Source organism: Stigmatopora argus, chromosome 14, assembly GCF_051989625.1.
Source record: "Stigmatopora argus isolate UIUO_Sarg chromosome 14, RoL_Sarg_1.0, whole genome shotgun sequence".
NCBI classification, from domain to species: domain Eukaryota; kingdom Metazoa; phylum Chordata; class Actinopteri; order Syngnathiformes; family Syngnathidae; genus Stigmatopora; species Stigmatopora argus.
The window spans coordinates 8,534,473-8,556,265 of NC_135400.1; the positions used below are offsets into that span (position 1 = coordinate 8,534,473).

The 21,793-nt window shown below is 40.9% G+C and overlaps 2 protein-coding genes and 2 long non-coding RNA genes across 13 annotated transcripts in view; 1 reads left to right on the top strand and 3 right to left on the bottom strand.

The window, feature by feature from the left end:
• The window catches only part of LOC144087907 (uncharacterized), a 44,132-nt gene extending 37,997 nt beyond the window's left edge, over positions 1-6,135 (bottom strand). Inside the window, exon 1 of the long non-coding RNA XR_013304785.1 lies at positions 6,030-6,135. This is a non-coding gene — a long non-coding RNA (uncharacterized LOC144087907). The remainder of the gene's footprint in view (positions 1-6,029) is intronic.
• Positions 1-10,386, top strand: part of caskin1 (CASK interacting protein 1) — a 52,742-nt gene extending 42,356 nt beyond the window's left edge. For 3 of the 7 annotated variants that reach the window (XM_077618021.1, XM_077618022.1, XM_077618023.1), the window contains 7 exons: positions 41-184; positions 468-1,609; positions 1,690-1,956; positions 2,969-3,566; positions 4,217-4,712; positions 5,076-6,133; positions 7,428-9,578. In XM_077618021.1, the coding sequence (XP_077474147.1) occupies positions 41-184; positions 468-1,609; positions 1,690-1,956; positions 2,969-3,566; positions 4,217-4,712; positions 5,076-5,172 (2,744 nt within the window). In that variant the 3' untranslated portion in view covers positions 5,173-6,133; positions 7,428-9,578. Of the gene's footprint in view, positions 1-40; positions 185-467; positions 1,610-1,689; positions 1,957-2,968; positions 3,567-4,216; positions 4,713-5,075; positions 6,134-7,427 lie in introns of all 7 variants that reach the window. The other 4 variants (XM_077618018.1, XM_077618019.1, XM_077618017.1 and 1 more) reach the window with 4 other exon arrangements.
• The window catches only part of LOC144088932 (uncharacterized), a 270,343-nt gene that overhangs the window by 58,333 nt on the left and 190,217 nt on the right, over positions 1-21,793 (bottom strand). The gene's annotated exons all lie outside the window — the stretch shown is intronic.
• On the bottom strand, positions 10,627-21,560 carry traf7 (TNF receptor-associated factor 7). 3 transcript variants are annotated; one of them, XM_077618026.1, is made up of 22 exons: positions 21,453-21,560; positions 19,967-20,053; positions 19,725-19,777; positions 19,545-19,636; positions 19,293-19,409; positions 19,112-19,204; positions 18,621-18,654; positions 17,912-18,134; positions 17,292-17,426; positions 17,115-17,210; positions 16,871-16,992; positions 16,722-16,795; positions 16,312-16,360; positions 16,013-16,140; positions 15,488-15,570; positions 15,316-15,355; positions 15,104-15,220; positions 14,421-14,543; positions 13,861-13,980; positions 13,626-13,757; positions 13,424-13,543; positions 10,627-12,636 (listed from the first exon to the last, which is right to left on the bottom strand). In XM_077618026.1, exons 3-22 carry the CDS (start codon positions 19,774-19,776, stop codon positions 12,622-12,624), a joined length of 1,965 nt encoding a protein of 654 aa, XP_077474152.1. In that variant the 5' UTR covers position 19,777; positions 19,967-20,053; positions 21,453-21,560; the 3' UTR covers positions 10,627-12,621. The 3 variants fall into 3 exon arrangements, with proteins under 3 accessions (XP_077474152.1, XP_077474150.1, XP_077474151.1); XM_077618024.1 differs by having other exon boundaries at positions 19,725-19,782; XM_077618025.1 differs by lacking the exon at positions 21,453-21,560 and adding an exon at positions 21,245-21,324 and having other exon boundaries at positions 19,725-19,782.

The following is a 21,793-nucleotide window of genomic DNA, read 5'->3' on the forward strand; positions in this document are numbered from 1 at the left end:
CTACTACATTTTATGCCCTTGGTAAATTGTCAATTCATAGGCCATCAGAAGAAGCTAATGTTGGCAGTGAAGCGTCTAGCTGAACTGCAACGCAACTCCGACGGACCGGGCTCCCTCAGAAAAAAGCCCCCACCAATTACGCAGCAGCAGGAAGTAATGTCAACAGAAAGCCCACCCCCAGATGGTAAGTTAACAAATAGTGTATGAATTCATTGGCTGCCAATGACTGCGATAGACGTCCAATCCATTGAACCTGTGAGGGATAATGCCACACTCCTGGTTCCAATGGATTGGACGTCTACTAGTAATGAACTAATTAAAATTCACAGCGAAAGGATGAATTGTGATAAATACATCTTACGTTATTATTAGCATTTGATATCAACGGAGATCTGTTTGTGGTTAAAAGTGTCTTCCCAACAGTGAACATATGCTCACTTAAAAAGATCCTCCTTTTCTCTGTCTAGAAGTGATGTCTCCAAAAATGAGCACCTTCCAGGACAGCGAGTTGAGTAGTGAGCTCCAGAATGCCATGACGCACTCAGCGCAGGAGGTCAAAGCTCAGCCAGTACGTCGTCTTCACAAGGAAACTGATGAAATAAACCCTGGAGGAGGAGGAGGAGGACCACCCAAAAAGGAGGCAAGGACAATGAGGCAACAGAGCAGTCAGGGAAGCAGCACCTCCCACAGAAGCAGTGTGTCATCTCAAGGCAAACACCGTCACTCCCACTCCCAGCCTGCACCCCCCTACACTCCCCCACACACTCCAACCAAGACCAGGAACTCATCATCTTCTTCCACCTCCTCCATCCAGAGCACATCATCTCCCCAGTCCAAACACAGGGTGTCACCCCAGCTCATCCAAGGTGAAGGACCTCTATCGCCACGCTCTCACGGCCCTCAGTCTCCAAACCAACATGGAGCTCCTGTCCAATCCCCACAGCAGAATCAAATTCACTATCAGAACCACCCCCAGGGAACTGGAGATTGCACACAAACACAGGTCCCACTACTCTGTCTCCCACCCGAGGCTGGGCTTGCAGATGGTGATGAAGATGATCCCCCTGCACTCCAGAAAAAGCGAGCAAACAGCCTCAATCGTCACACTGCTTCAGATGGCGAGTGTGATGAGAGGACTGTGTCTGGAAGAGGACGGGGAGGGGACGGACAGATCAGCACAGGTCAAAGCTCAAACCTTAGATCAGAAGATAGTAAATATGCCACGGTCACCCACCGTGTCAGCCGCAGCCACTCTGTCCGCAACCAGGATAAAGCTATTACTCGCAACCAGCCACAGTCCATTACTTTGCGCCAGAAGAAAAAAGGACCACCCCCACCACCTCCCAAACGCTCTAGCTCGGCAATATCAACCTCGAACTCTAACCTGACAGACGGGACCCCACCCCTCCAAGTCGTGACTACCACTGATGGAATGTTGGATGTGCCTTACCACCAACAACGGCGAGCGAGCGACTTGGGAGTATCTGTTGACCCGGCAACTGTGGAGACAAACAGTATGGGAAGCGTGAGGAGCATTGCTGCTATGCTGGAAATGTCTTCTATTGGGGGTGGAGCCAAAGGGATGGCACTGCAGAAGAACTTCCTGCAGGTATAAATATGGGAGTTGTATATTCTACAGAGTCCATTCATTTTAGAGTAACTAACATTATTTCCTCATTCAATTTTTAGGTGGGGAAAACACGCGAAACCATTGGTCTGGATGGTGAAGTCGTGAATCGAAGACGGACCATTAGCGGGCCTGTCACTAATCTAGTGGCAGCAGCAAAGCGTGAACAGCCGACACTCTCTGTTGTTTCTCAGCCTGAATCCTCCACGGCCCCTGTAACGACGCCCTCTCCAAATCCAAGTCCCGGTGGGAGCGGTAGTTCTTCTGAAAACCTGCCCTTTGCAGAAGAGGGAAGCCTGACTATCCGCCGGCAAAGTCGAGATGGACAGGTAGCTATCAATGTGTTTATACATATACAATATGCTTGTTTCATTTATCTAACTGTCTACCTTGCTCTCTAGCCATACATATATTTATCGCTGAATATATCACTCTATAAATTACCAAATAAGTCACTAAAATATTGCTGTCTAAATCTGTTGCCATCTATATTGAACCCCTGCTTAGTTGCAAGGACTCGAGGTAGAATCCTGTGGCAAGAAGGCCACAACAACAAAAAATGAAATAATTGACCCCCCACAGATTAAGTAACTGTGTATTGATATACAAAGATGCCAACAAAGCATGTTGAACATTAACTACTAGCATATATGCAATTATAAACTTATTTTATATGCGATTGGCTGAAAATTCGGGGTGTACCCTGCCTACTGCTTGCTGGGATAGGCCCAGGGACCCCCCCTGACCCTTGCGAGGATAAGCGGCTCAGAAAATGAAGGAATAAATGAACATAAACCACTGAATTCAATTGTTAAGTTGTTGGATAAATAAAAAAACACATTCACATTATTCTCATCAGTGGCTTTAGTTAACATTACACATTTTACACAAATAGTGGTGCACCTTTTGACAGATGCATACACGATAATAAATATTAGGGTTCAATTGTAAATAGGCCACAACCACATGTTTGAGGTTTCTTCAAGGACTTGCTTGCAACAAGACAAGCAGATTAAAAACAACTTTTTCATTTACCAACTAATTCAATTCAGCATTCAAACCATTTTTAAGATAGCACCAAATTATGAATCTTGTTGCTTTGGCCTGAGCACAACAAAGTGAATAGCTTAGCTTTTAAGTAGAATAAGAAATGATAAATTTTAAAGGAAAGCAGGGGTTCACTGCATTGTATTGTTGAAATCAGCACCTTTTCTATGTTGTAATGTTTATTCAGCAGGCGTTACCAATGTTGTCATGAACAGTTTTTGTATGTTTATCAATGTCAATGTTTTGATTGTGCAAAAATGAACTCTTGCCATGAATGTATGAATTTTCCGTTAGTGTGTTTTCTGTGTCTGTCTGCAGGGCGACGGAGAGGTACCCCAGGGGGATGGAGGTTACACTCAAGAAGACATCTCCCGGGTGGAAGCCACTGCAACCTTAAAGCGACGGCCGCGCAGCTCCAAGACGCACCCAAATGGCTCCGGCTTCACTCTCCAGGAGTCATCGACCGTCAAACGGAGGCCCAAAAGTCGCGACAAGGAGCCAGAGGGCTACGGAGACGGAGATATCCCTGGTCGCGGACTGCCAAACACCACCCAGTCAGTACCTTATCAAAATGGCACTTCCACAGTGAAACGCCGCACGGTGTCTGATGTCGGGGTGACAGAACAGCCACAACCCCAACCTCAACCCCAAACACAATGCCAACCAGAAGCTCAATTCCAATCCCAAGTAAGCGCTGCACTAAGAAGGGACAGTTTGGACCAAGGAATTCCAGTGGGCAGTGAAGAAGCTCCAGTGAAAAAAATCAAGCCTCCAGTCTCCCCGAAGCCATCTGTGGCACAGATCAAGAGACAAGGAGGCTCACAGAACAGTCCACAAACAACCGCCAACAAAAGAGTCCCTCTTCCAGGACCGGGAACACCTAGCAGTCCAGGTATTAGTGTGTGTGCACCACAGGTGAAAGGAGTGTAAAATATACAAACAACCTTCTCACTAGTAGAAGTCCAATATATTTGAACTGGGAGGCCTAGCAGCAAATGAATGAGAGTTCAACTCTCCCAGTTCAGATCGGTTAGACCAAAGTGTGCCGGACTATTTTAGATATAAAATTTAGATTTTTTTTTAATAAATGGATTAAAGGAACTGGATTAAAATCCCTGAATATTCAGTTTTTATAGATCTAAAAAAATGTTTATTTTAACTTTTTTTAAATATATTTTTAGATTTTACAAAATGATTTTTGAACTAAAAACACAGAAAAAAATGATTAAAAAATTACAATTAAAAAGGGGGAAAATCAGGAAATTTATTATACATCTATATTCTTCATTTTAATTTGATCCTAAAACAGAAAGTAGGCACTCATGATTTCTTTCCCGGGCCATACAAAATGATGCGGTGGGCCAGATTTGGCCCCCGGGCCGCCACTTTGACACATGTGGGTTAGACTATCGTGGTCAGTGGCAGCCAATGAGTTAATATGAACTAGATCACACAGTTAACTTTGGCTTTTAATTTTTACCCCTGGGGACTGAACAGATTTCCCTCCTAACCTCCTGCTCTTTTACTCTCATTCCTCTCTAGTGGAAGGAAAAAAGATCCCTCCTCCAGTCTCTCCAAAACCTGCCCCCCCACCCACGGCGCCCAAGCCCGGCAAACTGATCCACTCCACGACCAGCCCGTGTTCCCCGACCTCAACCACGCCTCCGGCAAAGCTACATCCCGCAGTAGCCAGGCAAACCAGCTCGCCCCCCTCATTCCCAAATTCCAACACACCCAGTCCACCAAACGTGAAATTACCTAGCCCTTCCGCGCAAAGTCCTCATACCCCACAGACTCCCACGACGCCGCAGACTCCTCAGACACCACCCACTCCAAGTCCGCCGGTCAAGCCTCCTCGCTCCTCCATCGGAGGTGTATCTGTTGACAGCGGGATGATGGCGGTAGGAATGAACGCGCCAGTATCGGCGACGACAGACTCTGGGGTGGATTCTTTGGTGCATCAGAAGCTGGAGGAAACGAGCGCATCACTTGCAGCTGCCCTGCAGGCCGTGGAGGACAAAATACTGCGGCAGGAGGAGTGAGTAGCTCACAACTCTCAAAGAACAAATGCTATTTGTGGTTGGGGGAACTTGCAGATTCAACTATTAGCTATTACTATTTCTTTTCAATAATTGATTTACAATTTTTTTAGGAAAAATAGTTATTAGTAAAAACTTTGGGTGTTTCAATTATTTTTGCCCCTTACCATTTTAAATGAGATTGAATTATTGACAAGTTTTCAGTAATCCCTGCAAATAATGGGAGTCCACTGTAAACAAGCATACCTAATCGCAGTAAAACTGCCGTACTCAGTGCTTTACCCTTTGTAGAAAATACAATTCCATATGAATTTGAGTTTCTCTGCAGATGGGCTAACTTACTGCACTTCTGTACATTCCAGTTCTATGACAGAGCAGAAGACCACCGTGAGCATCCTCGATGACATCGGCAGCATGTTCGACGACCTGGCTGACCAGTTGGACGCCATGTTGGAGTAACCGAACGACGCATCACCATAGCGACGCTGCACCCCAAGTGACTACGATGGCACTTCTGCGCTCCATTTTCTCATCTTTCTTTCTAATCATTTTATGCTCATTGACTTGGCGCTCCTCATGTTTTAGGGGCCATCTGTCCATCCTACACTGCTCTGGGAAACCTCTTATCCTCCTCAGCAGAAAACAATAAGAGAATGAGGAGGAAGAAAAACATCAACAAAGAGAGAATGCCTACAATTGAAATGGTTGCCATCCTCCCAGACCCACAAACAAATAGTGATTGAAGAAGCAACAGTGTGATGAACCATTGTATGGTATGTGTACATTCTAAGCATGGAGAGTTTATATCTACTGGAAAAAGTCCTGCATTAGCACAGTAATATATAATCATTTACAAATTATTATGAATTTCTCGCTCCTTGGATTGACGTCAGCGTGGAATTCTGACTGCTGGTGTTTTGACGAATTGACATAATCTACAACCAAAACTGGAACATTTGGCTCCCAAAGTGTGCATCCCTGTGTGTTTGTATAAGATTGTCATAAGTAGACAGAAATAAAAGGTGTGCATGTGTACACATGCAAACATGGAGAAGCACAATAGCCCATGCAAGTAGCTCACATACATGCACATAGGAGCCTGCACAATATACAGATATGGATATGGATTTGAGCAAAAGGGATTGAGGGCTACAGATTGTTCATGACAAATGTGAGATTTTACATGTGTTTGATTATATTAGGATGCCTTTAAAAATACCAAATGTTCATTTTAAAGAGGTCAAACGCAGCACAGCAACAGTTTCACATAATCACCAATCCCTGCTGTTATTATGAAACACAGTATATTTTCCTACCTTCTTTCTTCATGGTCTGAAAGTTCATATGTGGTGGATGTAGAGCTTGTTTATGTAGCCCAGCGGTGGGCAAAGTATTCCACAAAGGCCTGCAGTGGGTGCAGGCAATGTTCCCTCTAATTTTTCGTTGGTCTGAGCAGAAAGTCAACCTCCCTGAGCGCACTGAGTACCAGTGTGAGCGACATCATCGGTACTCGGATGATTCGCCTAAAGACGTTTCGCCGACGGACGTTTGACAGACGGGCAGGTCGCCGAATGGACGTTTCGCCGAACGTTCATTCGGCCGAACGGAGGTTTCGCCGAAACGGGATTCGCGCGCTCGCCCCGCCCCCGGATCGTGTGTGTACAAGTTTTTCAACCTCGGCCCGCGGGCCATATACGGCCCGTTAGGATTTTTAATCCGGCCCGCCGCCGGTGTTGTCCAAATTATAGTAAAAATCTATGTTAGTCTACCATCAATGGCAGCCCGGGAATAAGCACTCTTGGGCGGGCAGATGTAGCAGAACCGAGCCGTAAAATGACAGCAATCGGGTCAAATCCATCCTAAAACAGCATTTAATGATTAAATACAAATACTGGAGCTCTTTGGACATTAGAACCGAGCCCAGGGAAGTGAATTCCTTGGTAAAATGTCGTGATGATATCGCGATGGAGGCAAAAAAACGTCTATATACGTCCATTCGCCAAACGGCTCAAAATGCTCTCAAATTCGGTCAAATCCAGCCGAAAACAGCGTTTAATGATTAAATACAAATACTGGAGCTCTTTGGACATTAGAACCGAGCCCAGGGAAGTGAATTCCTCGGTAAAATGTTGTGATGATATCGCGATGGAGGCAAAAAAACGTCTATATACGTCCATTCGCCAAACGGCTCAAAATGCTCTCAAATTCGGTCAAATCCAGCTGAAAACAGCGTTTAATGATTAAATACAAATACTAGTATTTGTATTTAATCATTAAACGCTGTTTGAACGAACGTTCATTCGGAGACCTGTCCGTCTGTCAAATGTCCGTCGGCGAAACGTCTTTAGGCGAATCATCCGGTCACGACATCATCATTGCTCGCTATGGGCACACCAGTATCACACCTGCCACAAGCAGGTGCATGTCAATGTTCCCTCTAATTTTTCATGTAAAACATGCTGTAAAACACGAAAAACGAAAAACATAAGTGGACAGAGCTAATGCTACTGGCTGCCGCTTAAACGGCTCCATCATGAAGAAAGGGGTAAAAAAAAAAAAAAAAAAAAAAAAAAAAAAAAAAAAAAAAAAAAAAAAAAAAAAAAAAAATCCGTTTTTTTTTTTTACTGCGCGCCATAGGATTTCTGCTGCGCAGAGAAGACGAGAGTAGTGCGCAATTGCGCACGCGCGCAGCTTAGAGGGAACAGTGGGTGCAGGCTTTCATTCCAACCTGTAAAGAGGAAACCTTTCCACAAAGCTAGTATCTGGGAAGTGCAATTAGTGGATTGCAGCCAGGTGCTCCTTGTTTCAGCAGAAACCTCATTGGTTAAACTGCCTGTGCTGGATTGTTTGGAACAAAAACACACGCAGCAGCCATTGAGGACCGGTTTGCCCACCCCTGATGTAGCCTAAAAGGGAAATCTCTGATTTTTTTCACAAATATTTTGATTTACAAACCCCCACCCCTGACACCTACTTTAAATGAGACAACTAGAGACAGAGAAAGCTTTAAAAAAGTTCAACACTTTCTAGGACATTCATTAAACTCATTGACTATCATTGATAGTCCAGTCCAGACCTCCCAGTCAAAACTTGAATTGGACCAACTTGAAATGGCAATTAAACATGTATTCACAGCCAGTTGGCCCAGTTTAGGTGAATTGGAGTGTGGCTTTTAAAGCAGTGATGCAGAGAGAAAAATAGATTTCACTTCCACCTTTTCCATTACACTAAAGCAAACTGACTGTGTGGAATGCAAATTTTGCTGTAACAGCAAAACCTTGAGACGTCGTAGCTTTTTTTTCTGAGTGGAAGGAATCACTATTTGTATAGATTCATCCTTGAGAACAAATTGGCTGTGTGCTCTGCTAAAATAAAGTATTGGAATCAATATGATGAGCATATCTAAAGAAAGCATACATTTTGGAAAAATACCTCCTTCATTCAGATCTATCATTTTAGAATAAATAATCTCATCTACTTGATGCAAACATGATTAAAATAAGATGAACAAGGAAAAAATATCAAATTCTGCATATGGTGTGCATACTAAATCTTACTGTTGAATTAATTTAACCTCAAATTTCTGGTGACAACAATGCTACATTGGACTTGATGTTTTTGTCTCATCACCCCACACATACAGGCACCTGCCCTGTGTTGCCATGACAATCCACTTCATCATCATTCCAAATGGAGTTGCTATGGTTACTGCACAATCTGTTACAACAAGAATGCACTGATGGCTTTGGAAATGTTAGGAAATACAGCAGAGATCGGTGATGATGAACGGTCTTCTTAAGCAACATTAAACACTGTTGCCTTGATGTAAATGACTATTGATTAATACACTATTTAAGAGCATGCGGTGCTAGGAAAAACAACTACATTTCTGTGTAGAACGGATGGAATACCCTTTTCAATAGCTTAATCCAACCTGAAACTGCATCCAAGAGAAATGGACCCAAAGCAGCCACCCTCCTTATTAAGAGAATAATTGTGCTATTTAAATCATATATAGAGATTATAATATATATATGTGGATATTTGCAACAAAAAAAGTATTTATGATGTATGTGTCAACCTAAAAGACTATTTTTCAAAATTAACAGATCTAATCTGTGTTGAATCAAGTTGCTTCTCCATGCTTCAGTGGTGTGAGCTGATAAGTCGTCGTAAGGTTTCTTGTTGGGATGTTGTTCTTGCCTACATGTGTTCAATTGTCCCACTGTAGCTATGTGTGTATAATACAAGCGACACCTCTTGAACCCTTATCATTTGGATTCCATTGATGGCAGTTGTTTTCCTTTAAAACATGTGCCTTGCTTTGTGATTTTGCTGACTTTTGGTACACTTGATGGGAATGAACCTCCCTCCATCCCATTAAATTAACCTGTCCGACTCTTACCTTTTCCTTCAATAATTTTTCACCCTAGCTTTTGTCAATCATGAATGATACAAACATCCCCAAAACATGCATGGTAAGATGGTTGAACACTCTAAATTGTCCCTAGGGGATGAGTGTGAATGTGATTGGTCTCGTTTGTCTCATTGTGCCCTGCGATTGGCTGGCAACCGATTCAAGGTGTCCCCTGCCTACTACCCATAGTTGGCTGCGTGAATTTGATCTATTCAGTCAAAAGAAAAAAAGATCTGTGTAGTGGTACAATCACATGACTTGGGTGTGGACATCTTGGGATCGATTCCCACTCTGGTGTGTGAGTGCATGTCTGGATGTTGTCTGCCTCTACGGGTTTAAAGTATATTTTGCCTTTTGCACATCAGCTGGTATAGGCTGTTTAACCGCTCTCGTAAATGGATGGATTAATTTTAATTAATAAATAAAAATAATTTTGTCTTAAATATAATTTTCTCTTGCCCTACTTTTGTTGTCAGCCCCCAAATAAAAAGCAAAAACTTGAAGAAAATTAAAGGAAGCTCAAGGAATTGTAATCTATTTAATAACTGGTTAATAGTTCCTTTTTGGGAGAGACGACAAAAAACTTTTTTTTCATCCGCAATGAAAAATTCAGATAAACTCATTGATTTATCGCCTAAGCCTATACTTACATAAATGTACATTGTACATTAAATAATTAATTTAGCAGTAGACATGGTGATTCCTGCTATTGCCTTCACTTTGAGACATCCCTAACTTGAATTTTTTTCATGTTGTGGTGCTTATTTTTTTTCCAAAATGCAGGGTAAAATAAAGGTATTGTGCACCTCATTTAGTATGTCAGGGAAACTCACATTCTTCCACCTGACTGCTGCAGCTCTTCATCAGATGGTGTTGATTTCAAAAATCATGTTTTGCTCCTGTTCGGGTCTCATCATCTGTTGAGGGGGGTTGTTTCCAAGGCATGTTGGGGTAAAATTGTAGGGGGAAAAAAGGCAAAACTGGTCACTTTGGAAGCCAAGCTGTTCAAAATACATTACCTGCCTGTGTTTATATGAAGGAGAAGTGATACTGGTATCTCTTCTTCTCTGCAGTGACTAGTGTGACAGACGGAGGCCGAATGTGTGCGCGTTTTGTGTCGCTCTGCTTTTGATTGCGTGAAACGCAAGTGAGACTAGCGTGCGTGTATGTTGCAGTGAGTGGACAGTGGTTGGTGTGCTTGCAGTGACTGCATCGTATGGCCATCTGCTCTAAATAAACGTTCTCTACAAACAATACCATCCTGTGAGCGTGACGTTTTATTGTTTCATGTGTGGCCCTTTGGAAGCGTCACACTTTTGCCGTGTGCAGCACTTGCACAAACAAATATAACATGTTGGGGAGAACAAGCTTTAGTTGTGCCAGTGAAAATAGTTTTTTTCTGTAATAAAGGGATGACTACTATATTGTAAAACTTGTGTCAACAAACCACGTTCTCCCCTAATGCAAAATGATTGCTCCATTAAATCACTCAGGGGTCAAAGTGTACAACAGTTTTATGAAGTTTACATGATTAAACATATATTATACAAGAAATCTCTAAGTGGTGGCCAGATGTGCAATAACATGACAACAAAATACTTTGGGACATCTGTGAAATTCTCTTAATTTCAGTATATGTTCTGTGGGTACAACCTACAGTACTTATAAAATGTGATGTGAGTCAACATGTTGCTATGACTATAGGCTTATATTTTTAACCCAATATGGGCGCTTGCACATCACATTCGCCCAGTGGCACTCCTGGGAGTTTAAGAGCTCCCCCATCACCCTTGCTTGCTGTCAGAACACAAACAAACAAAGCTTATGATTCCGTGTTAATATGTGTTACAGTCAATGTAGTTAAACAATCAGAGTGGCTTGTCCTCAAACTCCTTGTATGGCACTCATAAAAACACTATTATATATATACATATATATGAATATATAAACAATATATATTACTGCTGTCAAGTGATTCAAACTTGTAATTGCAATTATTTTTATTAATATATTCATTATTATTATTATTATTTTATTTCTAATTGCAACAATGGTTAGATAGTTTTAGTCTTGCTAGGACAAGAGTTGACCAATTTGATAACCTTACATAATTCAAAGATCATAAAAACTAGAGTTTAAAAACTTTACACAAAGATGAATTAAATATACTTTCCTTGTAGAATATCCTGTAAAATTAGCAGTCTTCCATATGCAAATATGAACTTTGTGAGCTAACAAGATTCTTTTTTTGAGGACCCTAATGTAGGTGTTTTAAATTACACATGGCAACTGTATACAAAACTGAAGCTTTGTGGGTTTTTTAATTTAATGAACTGAAAGATCTTAATCAGAAAACTCAATTTGTCACTTTGCATGTAGAATAAAATTTTAAGCTAAATTGAGAAAATGAAAACATATTTTTTACTTGATCTTCAGGTATATACTTCAAATATATCATTTATCATTGGTTTGATATTATTTATGTTATAAAATGACAAAAAAATTAAATGTTTCCCAGAGCACTTACACAGTTTTATCTGTGCATTTTGCCTGAGGCCTGAGGTCTCACCCCAATCTGTCGTGTGGTGGAGCTCAAAAATAGTGAGCTTCAAGTGGCCACAAGAGAAATGCCAAGTGCCTGGAGCCTCAAGGCTGGGGGGGTTTTGTAGTTCTTGAATACGTTGATATTTTTTCATTCACAATTTATCTGTGCATTGCATCTTAATAAATGACAGAGTACTACATTATGGTCTAAATCTGGTGGCCACAGGATTATGGCCATGGGTTGTTTTTAATTCGTAGGTTAAGTCGTAATTTATCATGGGTTAAAAAAAAACGGGGTCAACGGGGCTTTGTGTTAATGCTATTAACGCCTTTAACTGACAGCCTTAATATATGTATATATACATATATATGTGGATTTGCTATTTTGCGCAAGAAATAGACTCAAGTGGCTGAGCGATATAATGTCTATCTTATTAAATGTTACTCTTACAAAGGCTGGTTTTACAAACCTGAGTTGTGCAGGAGAAATGTTTGAAGTTTTTTTTTTTTTTCCAGTCTCACTTAAATGTAATCTCATTTTACAAAATACTGTAAACAGGAAACCTGTATATTTACATGGACTCTTTGTAAAAATCCTGTTTGTGAAACCAGCCCTAATGAGTTCTTTCTTTAAGTGAGCTGCGATGTAGGAGGACAGGCTGCAGGAATTGCTGTGATCGCTAAAATCCTGCTTTTACAGGCACGAAGCATCCAGTCATTCAACCGTATGAGTTTGCCATAATGCACAATGTGATGAGATCGCTAAGGACCTTAAGTTTGATCACTTGGGTTTAATGACCATGAAAGGTCAAAATATTGAAGCTCTATGAGCAAAGACTTATTGGACCGTAGATTTAAAGTTGAACAAACAACAAGAAGAAATGTTGGCGTTTGGATTGTCTGTCTGACAAAGACAAACATGGAGACCTCTGGATCATTGGCTGTGTTCAGCATGTCCACACCTGGTAAGAAAGACAGAAAAGGTTAAGTTAAGACTTGATAGCACATTCATTGGCTGCAATAGATAGCGCTAAAAGTCCAAACCATTTTAACAAGGAGTTTTCAATTGACTCCCCCATTCAAAATAGACTGGACGTCTAGCACTGTCAACGGCACTGAAACATGAGCATTCACATCCAGTCTTCTCAAATTAAATGAATCGAATGGCTATAATTGTCAATGGCAGGCAACAACTTATAAGTAAATGTTCTCCTAATTATTCTTTAAAAAACATAGTTTTTTCTTTTTCCTTAAATTAAAATGGAAAAAGTCAGTCAATATTTAATTTATTTAAAGCATTTTGATCATAAAAAAATATATTTATTCATAAACAATATATTAAAAGAAAATTAAAAAGGAAAAAATAATGCTTTGCTTTGCTGATAGGTAAAATACTCGGGAGTGACTTCCTACTAATTTTGGGGCATCTCCAGGTATCTTTCTGTTAATATTGAGATACGTCCTATTGATTTGAGAGCATTTCCGTGTCACTTCCTTTTGATTTGTTCTCAAAGAATATAGCATTTTTTTAATATTGCGGCCTATATGACCCGAAATATGACGTTCACAAATGTGGAAGACAAATATTCAAGGCTAAACGTTTTTAAATTACCAATAATAGTCACTTGCCCTATATAGTGAGTGTTAACATGTGTGTATTTTCTCATTAGTCAAATGAACGAATGCTCTTGTTGCTGCTCTGATTTTGACAGAAAACAACGACACAATAGTCCTAGACGCAAGCACTACCTTCACTGTGCTGTCCACCGCCCCAGAGAAGAGTCGACCTCGGGACACAGCCAGAGCTGTGACGCTGCCCTGATGTCTGAGCAGGGTCTGAGTACAAATCATGTTGTCCATGCTCCACACCTGAACACACACGCAGACAAAGTTAATTCAATCAACGGGTTTGAGCAATGTTTCAACACCAAACATAACCATCTTTACTTACCCTGAGTGAACGGTCGTAGGAGGCACTGAACACTTTGGTCTGGTCAGGTGTGGAGATGACTGCAAGAGCATACACTGTCCCTACGTGACCTGTCAGGGTGCGCACCTGCTCTTTGGACTCAATGTCCCACACCTGGACGAGAAACAGCAAATCTCACTCTCAAATGCAATATTACAACACACCTTCCAGAGATGTTGGCAGTGATAAAAAAGAAAAAGAGAATTCACTGAATTACATGAATGAGATTTTCATAGGTGCCACAGACTATGTGATGATTGGTGACAGCGATAGAGTAGACACTACCCCCACTTGTCTGCAAGACATGAACGCATTCCAAGGAACGGATGTCCCAAATCTGCCAAGTGGAGAAAGAAGAGGTCAGAAGGAGCACCACTAATGTCCCATTTTTGGATGTTCTGCTTACAGGTCAACATTACAACTCCTGCTCTCGTGCAGCTAGTGTGTTAATTGTCTGTGAAGCCCTATGGCAGGGACGTCCAAAATAATCCACAAAGGGCTACATGGTGTGCAGGTTTTTGTTCTAACTGATCCAGCATGGACTGTGTAATAAATGAGACTTCTTCTGAAACAAGCAGCACCTGACTGCAAACTGATTACAGTTTTAAGACACTAGATTGGTTCAAATGTATCCTCTTCATTGGTTGGAATGAAAACCTGCACTCACCACGGCTCTTGAGGACCGGTTCGGACACACGTGCCACATGGGATCAATTTGATTATTTAGGGCTGTAGCTAAAAAGGACATTACTTGACTTAACCTAATTTTTTTTTTACCTTGATGGTCTGATAAGATCCACTGTATAGGTGATTCTGGGAGGCCACCAGTGCTCTGACCCAGTGATTCAGTCCAGTCAACTCCTTCTTCAGCTTCAACTCAGTCCCCACAATATCCCAGACCTACACACAAGCACATTAAGTACATTTTATAAATACAACTATATCCACTTCCCTAGTTACATGACTTAGAAATGCCCCCATTTTTTAAGTTACAATCTTTTATTTACTTAATAGCAAATAATGCCTAAATATACTATACTGAAGCAGTAAAGTTGATAAAGGCAATAGATCAAGAAAAAAGTTGAAAATAATTTCTAAACTGCCGATGAAAACAGAAACAGCTGAATGTGAGGAAGTGTGGAGAAAAATGCAACGAACAAAACGGGACAATGGGCAGTGATACACAAATACAAAAGAAAAAAAGAATGTAGCATTGAAACAACGCACACCTCTGCTTCCCTTCCTGTAACCATGGAAACACAGATTTTGCCACATCCATGTATTTATAGTCATTGCAGCCCTCAGCCTCATCCAATACTCTTATCTGCTCTGTTCCCCTACTGGTATTTATTCAAGCAAAAAAAAATATCTGTTTCAGGACACATAAGTCAGTAACGTGGATGAATCTGAAATTAAAACAACTCTACATTATATAAGTTCTGGTTGAGAAATCGCTGCACCTTAATGGCTTTAAGAGAGCCGCTGAATAACATGTTGTGGGATGACACCAGCGTACAGACAGGGTTGTCATGGGCACGGATTGTGTTGACTTTTTGAAGGGTCTGGATATCCCACACCTACAAAAGGTGCACAACAGAGTCACACTTAAAACAACGGATGTGTACAACATTCTTTGAAATGAGCGTAAACAATTGAGACTAATGTTACTTACAATGATAGTGCAGTCTGCGGAGCCACTGTAGAGACGGTTCCTATGGAAACAGAAAAGCACGGTCAATAGTAGGTAGGCAAAATAAATAAATAATCAGAAATGTTATTTTTAAGCCATTTCGCCAGCCCAAGGTCATCAGCAATCCCACTCATGTTTTTTCATAATATATTACCCTTGGATACAGAGCGCCAGCACGATGCCATCATGTCCTTCCAGGGTTTTCTGACATTTGTAGGTAGTGCACGTATCCCATACCTAAGGGAATGCAGAACAAAAAAAACTTTCATGTATGTTGCTTCAACACAGTTGTAAAGTCTCATAAATGATTCAATACTTGATCTTAAGATTCAAATGCATCATGTAAGCTTTAATATCAAGTCCAAAGGGTAGAAGAATTACAGCCAAAGTGAGTGTGTAAAGACCATATTCAAATTTTGAGTCATTAACTAATGAAAAGCCCATACATATGTTTGTCAACTTTCAAAATAAAACAGAGATCAAATTGTAACCATTTGTGATATTTAGATAGCTTTTCTACAAATAAATAAATAAAAACAAAGACTGGCAACTTGTTACTAGTTTTGTGGTAGTTGTGGGCTTGTATGTATGTTTTAATATTTCCTGTGGGCTGATAATATATACCGTACAGCGATTGAAAAGTGGCCTACTGAGCGCGTGAGCAAGTGTGTGACCTTACCTTGATGGTCTTGTCTGAGGAGCCAGAAAATAGCAGGTCTCCAGTTGAGTAGACACAAAGACACCAAACGGGTCCCTGATGGCCAACGAATGTCCCTTTGCACTTGAAAATCTGCTGAGGATCGTATGCTACCAAAAAAGAAAAGATTAATTGATAAACATTAAAGTAGGAAGAAAAAAATTAACAAGTTGACATAATTTTCCACAATAAAATAAGACGGTATGTAGACAAAAAATAAAGAACATAGAAAACTATTTCACTTATGTACGAATAAAAACTGAAGAAACAAAGATTCTTACATCCCAGGATGCCCGTGTTGAGTCTAGCATTTATGTGGGACAGCTCATCCTGTAGAAGCATGGATTTAAATTAGATATGATCTTCAGCACTAATTGTGATCTTATCTTGACACTCATTAACTCACTAGCTGCCATTATGGCTCAAGATGTCAAATACATTTGGACTGTTGGGGGAGATTGAATGAATGTCAAGGCTAAGATGTTTAAATTAATAGGAAAAGTCATTATAAATATTTAAAATACAGCATAAAGACGACAGCGTTACTACTTAGGAAAAAGAAATCAATTGGGCATTGTAGTTACAGTAAATTTGAACTAGTGTATGATTACTGCCAGCCCTCCAAGTTAAAACAGATAGGTTGTCTATCCTCATCAGGCAGCAGATGATATGGGGTTACAATTTTACTCACATTGAGCATGGAGGCGTCCCGGCGAAATTCCATAAGGTCCTCACCCAGTTTACTTTGATTCTCATCTAGCATGTCTGAAACAGCCAAGGATTGCCAATTACAAAACAAAAACTAAAAGACCAACAACTTGAAGAAACTGTGTTTCATACCGAATTTGAGCTCCAGGTTTTTTTCTAGCTGATCTAATTTCTCAGAAAGTTTGCCCAACATTGAGCGAAGGAAAGCAATGTCTTGGTCCTTCTGAGCTAAGGTAAGCTGCATTTCATGGAATCTGATAGGGTCAAAAAATAGGTCATTCGGTGAGATGCAATGAAATTGATAGCTTAACCACTTGAAGCACAGTTTATGTATAAAATATGACTTCTTGATAGCTGCTGTGCCGCGTGTGTTCACCTGTCATCCGTCTGCTGCAGAAACTCCTTCAGCCCTTCAAATTTACACATTTCCAGGTGGGTTTCATATGTATCCTGGTTACCGATAAAAGTACAGCTGTTGAGAAAACGTAGTAAGTTAGAGGCAAAGAAGCGACCTCAAATACAGTCAGAGCAAGATACTTTGAGAAGAACTCACCCATATTTTGAGTGAGGACATTTGATGTGTTCGCATTCTTTGAGGTGCGCCTCCAAGTTCATGGTGAGCAGAGGAGGACAGGATGGGTTGTTAGGGCACCGAACAGGTCTGTAGTCACAACTGGCTTCGTGTTCTCTGCACAGTTAAATTATGTGTGACGGGGAGATTCACAACAGAAAATAGGGTTTGTTCAAAACTGCATGTTGGACTACAGGGAGTCGTCGACTTGCGACCACACACAACAGATCGGTCATAAAGCGATCTGGTCGTATGTCGATCCATGCGAGAGTGTGCAGTGTTGACAGATTAGATGAACTTCAGACTGAACCAAGTAGGTTATATTAAGCATCTGATTGTTTTGGAGTCTTTTTGATTTAGCCACCCTGGAGGTGCTACGCGCCATTGGCGCCATTAGGAAGCACATAGAAAGTGAAGCGGCATCATCTCGTGATTGGCCTTTCAAGATGGTGGTGCTGCCAGCGGCGGAAACAAATGTTGTATGCAACATTCACACTGCACTGTCATAATTTATGCTTTTGCGGTTGTAAAGTTGAACAGACGCAGCTCACATGGATCGTAAGTCGACGACTGCCTGCAGTTGAGTTTCATGTATTTCGTACTTGCGTGCAGATAGTTTGATAGTGAATGGGCAGCCCACTGGGTCCACCTCATGTGTTCCGGGCTTCCCCGCCACAGTGGCGTTGGAGGCCCCACCAGCACCTGCACCAGTCACGGTGGCCCTGCAGCCGTATTTACAGTGTATGAAAAGCTCGCCGATCTGCTCAGCGACTGCAATGTTGTTGACCACAACCGTCAGCTTTGCCACATCCACAGGACACTTGTCTGTTAGGGGTCCAAAACATTAAGATATGAAATAAAATGTAAATTGCAAGAATATGCACTGTAGATAAAGATTTTGGAATAATGTGAAATTCTACATAAAGTCATAGTCTGTCATTGACGGCAAAAGACGTCCAATCCATAAGAAGTGGGAGGGCGAACAAATGTTCGTTTCCCAGTAGCATTCCCATTTCAAATGATGTGAATGTCTGCTAGTGACATTAAAATACACAGCGGAAGAATGAAGAGGCGCATTACTGGTTGTCTATGATTTTGTGTCCAATAAAAACATGGCTCATAATTGTTTCTGTGCGAGCAGAAAGGGTTTGTCTATGGTTGTGACAGATAAAGATTCTATTATATCATATTTTGAACAATTTAAGCAGAGATCCTGGTCCTTACAAAGGGATTAAATACTTTTGCTTGGAGCTACATGGACTATTATAAAAGAAATTCCATCCTTTTACCTAACACTCCATTCAAGCTCACCTGAGGTCAAGGCACATCGTCTGCAGAAGGTGTGCTGAGGAAGTATTCATAATTAGTATTCATAAAGTATATTGTCTTATAGAAAAGAAAAATGAACTAAACAGGTTACATAAATACATAGTATTACACACAAAATAGCATAACCTTGAATTTATTACATATATTTCAGACTATATAAAGAGTGAGGAATATAGCTAAAAGATAATGTTATGATTTTTTTTAAACTAAAAATCAAATGGGCCCTATTGAGTGGAGTTTATAATACATCTTCCTTTTAGCAAACCCATTATATAATACTACAATACAAAACAATACTATTTAAGAACATATACTTTATTCTACTCCTAATTACGTTTGCTGGGTTTCAATATCAAATTAGAAAAGTGATCTCTAATTAAAACCGGTATGTTTTAGCTTGATAAAACTTGACATACACAAGAAAAAATGGTGCAGGTAGACAGAGGGTTAAAAGAGTAGAGATGAATGCTTACTCCACAAGTGGTGATGACAGGGTCCTTAAAAACATTGCAGCACAACTGGCAGCAAAGTTTTACTGATGGTTGTTCCGCAAATACCTGGGGTTCCTACACAAACACAAAAATTCTGTTATTCATAATCTTTAACTACTGTATGAGCCCATGAGACTGTATAATTTGTATGAAAGGGACCCACCATGTCGTCTTCCTCTTCGTGGAGCGAGAAAGTGGAGCGAAGGGACATGTTGGACTCCGAATGGAGAGATCGCACTGAGATGGCTGAATCTGACCTTCGAGGAGTGCCGATTGGTGGCTAAAGCAAAATGAATTGGAAATAGTTAGATGTTAAAGATTCAGATTTATGTTGACCTCAAATTTATGTCACTATTGTCACTGTTAAAAATTGGAATTATTACAGAAATAACAAAGGAAATGACTGAATCAGCACCATTCCATCGTCATCATCCCGAGGGGAGTAGGTCAAGGTGCTAGAGGATGAGGGAGTTCTCCTATGTTGTTTGTAAGTGCTGGATGTTTCCGCTGAAAAGACAGTGATTATCATTTCCATTAATAAAGTCTGTGTTGACAAATAAAACGAAGACAATTAGTCGCATTAGCTGAGTTTCACCTTTAGCTCCAGCAGCCACGGCAGCAAAGGTTGGACCGAATGAAGCCTCCATCCTGCTCTGCAACAATTGCAAGGTAAATTTCCTGAGTGGTCTCATTATTGAAAACATATTTTTGCCATACATATATTTTTCCATTATTTTATTTTGCAATGATGTGGTTTAGTGCATGCATCTATCAAAAAATATCATGACTCCAAACCGCATTATTACATTTGTAAATGTATTATTATGGGACACTTACACACTGAATTTGTAGTTTTTCACCCCGAGAGCTGAGTCAGCCGTCTGGGTGAAGGAGCTGCAGGAAATTGCTGCTTTACTGGATGACCTGTTGTAATGATACATCAGTGTTCTGTTTATTACTTGAAGCACACAATTGTGGAAAGGACAACGCAGCAACCGGGATAGTTATTTAGCGCTGGGAAAATGGGAAAAATGTAACTGCAAATGTTTGCAAACTTCACTGTTTACCTTTTGTTTTGCACGTTATAGCTGGAAAAAAAGTACAGCTTTGTATAAGCTTTTGAATTACAGTTGAATGTATTGTAATTACACTAAAGTTCTGTTTCAAATTCAAAATCATAAATTCCATTTCAACTAAGAAGGAAATTGGCAGTAGCTGCATGGTAATTTGTGTAATATTTAACTCTTTCAGTGACACTGAAGATGACAGATGTCAATCTATGTCGCTGTTTTCATCCTTCTGCTTTTGTTTTGTAGTTTTTGCATGGTAATTTGTATCCATTGTTTTCTATGTTTTAAGGATCAACATGTGTAGTATTTTTAACTCTTTCTGCGCCGTTGATGATGATAGAAGTCCATCTATGTGGATCTTTTCATCTTTCAGCTGGGATTGTCAATGAGTATGTCAATAGTCTATTTGGCCTGGGATTGGACGTCTATCGCCGTCAATGGAACCCCCATTGAAGCAGAAAAAAGGCTGCAACGCATAGACCAAGGGTGGCCAAGTCCGGTCCTCGAGAGCCCCTATCTAGTCTGTTTTCCATGTCTCCCTCCACCAACACACGTGAATCAAATCATCGGGATTGGTATGAAGCTTCTGGACAGCTTGCTGATGAGTTGATCATTTGATTCGGTGTGGTAGAGCAGGGATATATGGAAAAACATACTGGATAGGGGCTCTCGAGGACCGGACTTGGCCACCCCTGGCATAGACAAAAGAAAACGAAGCAAGTGAAAGGCAAAATCCAGCGATCCGAACAACAGCTAGACTAGGCTTAGCTGAAGGTATGCAAAATGTCAGCTAAAACCACAAAGCTTTCTGCGCAATCTGTCAGCAAAAAATAACCAAGGTACGGCAATAATCGCTCGACACACGCGTCACGGGATGTTTGCGCAACCAGGAAATTGCCGTAAAAGGGAACTCTCACCGAAAAAAGGGGGGCGGACACCCATAACGGGGCAAAGTTGAACACTAAGATCTTACCAATTGTGCGTCATTTTACCATAAGTTATACCATGCCAAATGAGGCGACTTCCTACAACAAACACATTTTACCAGATGTCATCCTGGAAGGCAACGATTTGGAACAGCAAAAATGATGTCGCCAAGGCTAGCTGACAGGCTAGCTCAAGTTAGCTAATGTTTTCTATGAGCAATCACAACCATAACCAATCTCTACGAGTGCAATAGATGCATAGTTGGCATCTTTCCGTAGGTTTCTGGATCCGATTTTGAAATGATTACGGAGTTCCCGTGAACATACCATTGTTTTCGCAAAGAGCGTCGCTCCAAGTTTGCAGACGAAACCCGAAATTCCTTCTTTTTCCACCTCTCGCCCCTCGCTGGGCTCAGTCACACGCGTACATCCACTAGTAGCAAAGCAGTATGGGATATGTAGTTTAACTCGCAGTCTTGGCTGGGTAAAATGTATTTTTTCCTGTTCTTAGACTACACTACCCATGTTGACTTTGCGAAAACACCATTGGACTCGGACCTGTCAGTAAAACCGATGAGGCGGCAATACTGACACGTTTTACGGGAAATCACCAGTATGGACTGAATACAAATGAGGAATAATAAAATACACAAACCTTGATAATATTA